A 5,815-nucleotide genomic window follows, 5' to 3' on the forward strand; every position below is an offset into this window, starting at 1 on the left:
TGAGGAGAGGATCAATGTCCGGAAGAAATACTGCAATGTACAAAGTTCGGATCAAATCGGTTACACCCTCCGAGAGTTGTCGAGTTAACCAGTCAGCTAGACAGACATTTGAACATGGCTCAATCGACTCCAGATTATCTGAAACGTTGGTATCTATAATTTCGTTTGCTAATTCATAAACGTTCACTTGTGCCGAAACTTTTCAGCCCATGCCTAACGTCTGCTACTGTTACATTTTAGCTTAATTTAGCTTTGATCTTTGTGCGGTTATTTCCCTTTTGTTTCGACATACACAAAATACAAAATTCATGAAATCTCCCAATTAAGACTATAAAAGAAATGCGCAGCTTAGTAGCGGCTATCAGTTGAATTTCTTTTCATAGACGCTTCACATCATGAAAGTGTTTGTAGTTCTTGCCGTTGTGGTCGTTGGTGCTTATGCCTATGGGGCTGGTGGTCATGGTGGTGGTAGTGCTAGTGCTGTTTCTAGCGCTAGTGCAACAGCCGGTGTTAGTGCTGGAGGTTTTGGTGGAGCCGGTGGATTAGGTGGCCACGGTTTAGGTGGTGCTGGAGGCTTTGGTGGCCCTGGTTTAGGTGGTGCTGGAGGTTTTGGTGGCCCTGGTTTAGGTGGTGCTGGAGGTTATGGTGGTCCCGGCTTCGGTGGTGCTGGAGGTTTTGGTGCCGGTGCGGCTAATGCAGGTTCTAGTGCCTCTGCTGGAGGTTTTGGCGGAGCCGGTGGATTAGGTGGCGCCGGTTTGGGTGGTGCTGGAGGATTTGGTGGACCTGGTGCTTATGGTGGTGGTTTTGGAGGCCATGGCGCTGGTGGTCATCATGGCGGTGCTGGTGGTTTCGGTGGTGCTGGTGGTTTTGCTGGCCCTGGAGCTGGTGGTTTTGCTGGCCCTGGAGCTGGTGGTTTTGGAGGCCATGGAGCTGGTAGCTTCGGTGGTGCAGGTGCTGGTGGCTACGGTGGTCATGGCGCTGGAGTTATCGGTGGACATGGTGGTCATGGAGCTGGAGGTTTCGCTGGTCCCGGTGTTGGCGGTCTTGGTGGATTCGGCGGCCATGGTGCCGTCGGTGGTCATGGTGGCTTCGGTAATGCCGGTGCTTCTGCCTCAGCATCGTCTGCTGCAACTTCATCAGGCGGTGCATACCATGGTTAAGTTTTAACACAAAAATACCAAATGTTATTTTAATTTAAGATTTATTTATTTCAAATTAAATTAAAAAACACTCCGTTTTGTAAAAAAAAATTTTTGTTTTGTATTTTTTTTTGTTTAATTAACATCATCTTCGTAGACTATTAATAATTTAAAGTGATGATTTTTACAAGTTGTAGGACGGGTATTGTCATACCCGCAGGTATTGGAAAGATAACATGTTGGTGATATCACATTTGTTAATAATTTGTCAAACAACTTTTTCTTGGAGTAAATCGTGGTGTTGCTGCTAATGGGAAACCATTTTAATATGATTGTGAAGCAGAATCCAATCAACATTATGCCTAAGGGCTTAACTTGCGCAAAAAACTTACTTGTCGTGACTTTTTTCAGAAGAGGTCAATGAACGTGAATTTTTCAAGTTTTTAGAAAGGACCTAATAATGCCAATACATTTTTCAGACTTTAAAATGGTTCCCAAGAGGCCAATGAAATTGGATTTTTTAAACAGTTTAAAGGGACCATAAAAATGCCAAGAAACATCGTTATCATTAAGATTCAGTAATGTCAACATGACTGCATTTTTAAAGTTTTTAATCCTCAAAAGACAGCGGAGAGGTCAATAAACATGGATATTTTAGAGATTTTAAAGATTTTAAAGAGGCGAAAATGCTTGCATATTTTTGAGAATCCAGTTTTTAATTTAAAGAGATTTAAGCGTGCGAATAATCCTGGACTTGTTAAAGAAGGTATAGATACCCAATAAGTGCCTATTTTTTATCGAGGTTAATAATTGCATAGAGGATATTTTTATAGATTGTAAAGATTTCTCGTGGTGGATTTTTAAAATGTTTTAAAGAGGTGTTGGCACCTATGCCACAGCCCAGCATTTATCTAGTTTCCTCTTTCAGATTATCAAACATATATTTTAAAAGCACTTAAAAACACATAACCGGTGTCCTGTCCATAACATTAAAATGATTAAAGTCGTTGGCTTGGTCATATCATGAGAATGGACCGCATGGGGGGACACGCAGATCGGAAGGTCTAGTCTTCGATTAAGTAAACGAATGGAAGACGAGATCAGAAAACATAATCAAATTGAGAAAGAAAGGCCACAAATAGTGAGGACTGGAAATCTATTCTTAAGCTGAAAACATATACAATGTTTGAGTAAAGTTTTGTGTTGGGCGTTGAGAAAAAGACAACAACAACAGGGCGACACTGACACCAAAGTCCACCGTTGATCTGTTTGCCGGCATATATTTCAAATAAATTTTTCGGCATCATGCCCAAGTTATTTTTCAATAACTTATTCAACAAAAAACTTTTTATACCCAAACATCAATCGTCAGCTCGAAGTATAAAGGTGAAGAAGTTATTGAAAAATAACTTCGGTGGAGAATATCCACAAACAAGAAACAAGGGAACTGATGAGAACCTGTGGCGAGGATCGAAACTAGTCTTCCCTGCCTTACCCCTAGGTGAACAATGCCAAACTTTTCCACTAATAAATAAGTTGTTTTAAAATATTAAAACAACAACAATGGGATTAAGCCAAACTATTTTGAAAAAACAAAATTGTATCAGCTATCTCATAAAAGAACGCCACCAATGTTCTATATAAAACAAGTAAAAAAGTATCAGTCGGCTTTGCCGACAGAGATATACCCTCAGCCTCTGTGGATTGAAATACTTTTTTTCCAAAATGTTGGCCGTATGCACCGACAAAGTATGGCAGATAGGACTTTTTTATCACACTAGACTGCGAAAAACATAATACAGCTATAATCGGTTCGAGCCCTCCAGCCACTACATCTGGTGCCATAGGGGGTTTTTTACAACTTTCGGGCTGTTTTCTCAAGAAGTATGGACTTGCCCTAAACAAATTTTTACTGCCGTAATTGAGGCAGCGAATGCAAGTTGCTTCAACAAAAATCAAAGTGATTCGAGAGCAGGTCTTAAAGTGAATTTATCCAAAATTTTTTGTGGGAGGTACCCGAAGGAGTGGACAAATATAGTCCATATTCGAACCTGATCTATATCTGGTACATATTTGAGGATGTGTAAAGTATGGACCAAATCGACCACTCCCATTAAGAGTTATCGTGTGCAGAATTTTTCCGAACATTTTTGAACTTTTGTGGGGTAGGTATCTGAAGGAGTTGACCGATATGGCTTATCTTGGAACTTAAACTAAGTTTGTACAAAATATTACAAAGACCAAATTGTGTATATCACGAATATTGTCAATTATTTCATATTCTATTTCAGAAAAAAAGGATACATTTTTTTCGCGCTACATCAACAATTTTTGGTATGTAGGTTAAGAAAAAAATTTCCCTACGAATCTGGTCGCGAGCCAATTTTTGGTTGTTGCGGACAAAAGTTATGGCGGTTTTATTTGGCTTTTTAAGATAGAAAATATTATAAAAACGCTAATTATTTTAATGGGCACAATTGTTACAAAAAAGTTCTCTCGAAGTGACTTCAGCGAGTAGATTGCATAATACCTGCAAAATGTTACACAGAATTCGCGGAATGTACATAAAATTGATAAATTATTGAATATAAGTCAACTTTTTTCAAAATTAAGACCAATTTAGTGGTCATAAAATTACATAAAAATTTGTTGTGGATCTAAACTTCACGGCGAATCAAATGAGACTGCAATCGTACAGATTGGTGTTATAGTTTCGATGTTACAACCAAAATAAGCACATATATTGGTCAAAAAAACAATTTTTTGTTTGAAAAAATATTATTATACGCTACACCACTATGTGGGGAGGGTATTATAAGTTGGTTTTGGCCAAAAAGTTTGTAACGCATCGAAATAATGGTCGTAGACCCATACTTATATATATCAAAATGAATGTCTCGACGAGCTGAGTCGATCTGGCTATGTGTGTCCGTCCGTCAGTCCGTCAGTCCGTCCGTCCGTCCGTCTGTCCGTCTGTCCATCTAAACCTTGTAATCACGCTACAGGTCGCAATTTTGATCGGATCGTCACGAAATTTTGGGCGTTGATGGGGGTCCCGGAGGGGAAGAAGCCTATTGATTTTGGTGATGGTCGGATAATATTTAGGGGTCGGAATGGGCAAAAAACTTATGTGGATAAAAAGACAACGGTTTTTTCCAAAGCGAATATCTCAGCTTCTGTATGGGGTATACCAAAAGCAACACCTGACAATGAAAGTAGAAAATATCACTTTTCTAATGATGTAAAGTAGGTTCTTGTAGGTGATCAAACAACGAAGATATCACAATAGTCGCAAATAAACCCCAAATTTTCATGTTTGCGATTTTAGTTATAATGACGAATATCACAGCTTTGGCTGGGGACTTGCCAAAAGCAAAGCCTGACTATGAGAGTAGAAGATTCCACCTTTACAATGATGCAAACTAGGTCGGCGTAGGTGACCAAATAGCGGAGATATCACAATAGTCGGTAATTCATCCCATTTTTCCATTTTTTGGAAATCACGCTACAGGCCGCAAATTCGATCGGATCGTCAAGAAATTTTGAGAGTTAATGGGGATCTCAAAAAGGAAGAAGCCAATTGATTTTGGTAAGGGTCGAATAATATTTAGGGGTCGGAATGGGCAAAAAACTTATTTGGATAAAAAGACAACGTTTTTTTCCAAAGCTAATATCTCAGCTTCTATAAGGGGTATACCAAAAGCAAAGCCTGACAGTAAAAGTAGAAAATATCACCTTTCTAACTTTGTAAAGTAGGTTCTTGTGGGTGATCAAACAACGAAGATATAACAATAGTCGTAAATTAAACCCAAATTTTCATTTTTGCGATTTTAGTTATAATGACGAATATCACAGCTTTGGTTAGATACTTTCCAAAAGCAAAGCCATACTATGAAAGTAGAAGATCCCGTCATTACAATGATGCAAACTAGGTCGGCGTAGGTGACCAAATTTTTTTTTTCAATTTTTTTTGGAAATCACGCTACTGGGCGCAATTTTGATCGGATCGTCACGAAATTTCGAGGGTTAATGATGGTCTCACAGAGGAAGAAGCCTATTGATTTTGATGATGGTCAGATAATATTTAGGGGTCGGAATGAGCAAAAACTTTATTTGGAGAAAAAGTCAATATATATAAAATATCACCTTTACAACAATGTAACGTAGGTTGTCGTAGGTGGTCTAACAACGAAGATATCGCAATAGTCGCTAATTAAACCCAACTTCTCAATTTTGCTATTTTAATAATAATGACGGATATCACACCTTTGGTTGGGGACCTTCTAAAAGCAAAGTAAGACTAGGAAAGTAGAAAATCCCATCTTTGAAATTATGCAAAGTAGGTTGGCGTAGGTAGTCAAATAATAGAGATATCGCAATATTCGTTAATACATCCTTTTTCCACTTTTTCTGTAATCACACTACAGGGCGGAATTTTGATCGGATCATCACGAAATTTTCTCACAGAGACAGAAGCTTATTGATGTTGGTGATGCCGACAGTAGTCAAATATAAAATTAAATATTAATTATTTTGGTTCAGTTCGCCTTAAGTCATTTGGTATAAAAACCAGATAGGTGAAAACTTTCGTATCTCCATAAAAGAAACGTTTTTGAGTGAAAAGATTATTCACAGAGGTAGTGGTGTAGGGTATCACATAGTCGGCCCAGTACCGA

The 5,815-nt window shown here is 38.6% G+C and overlaps 1 protein-coding gene across 1 annotated transcript; it reads left to right on the forward strand.

The window, feature by feature from the left end:
• The first annotated feature begins 379 nt into the window (after positions 1 to 379).
• On the forward strand, positions 380 to 1,223 carry LOC141393292 (uncharacterized). Its single transcript, XM_073966278.1, has one exon. It carries the CDS (start codon positions 396 to 398, stop codon positions 1,158 to 1,160), a length of 765 nt encoding a protein of 254 aa, XP_073822379.1. The 5' UTR covers positions 380 to 395; the 3' UTR covers positions 1,161 to 1,223.
• The last annotated feature ends 4,592 nt before the right edge of the window (positions 1,224 to 5,815 follow it).

Source organism: Musca autumnalis, unplaced genomic scaffold (genome assembly GCF_047663935.1).
Source record: "Musca autumnalis isolate F117 unplaced genomic scaffold, ASM4766393v1 scaffold_2, whole genome shotgun sequence".
NCBI classification, from domain to species: domain Eukaryota; kingdom Metazoa; phylum Arthropoda; class Insecta; order Diptera; family Muscidae; genus Musca; species Musca autumnalis.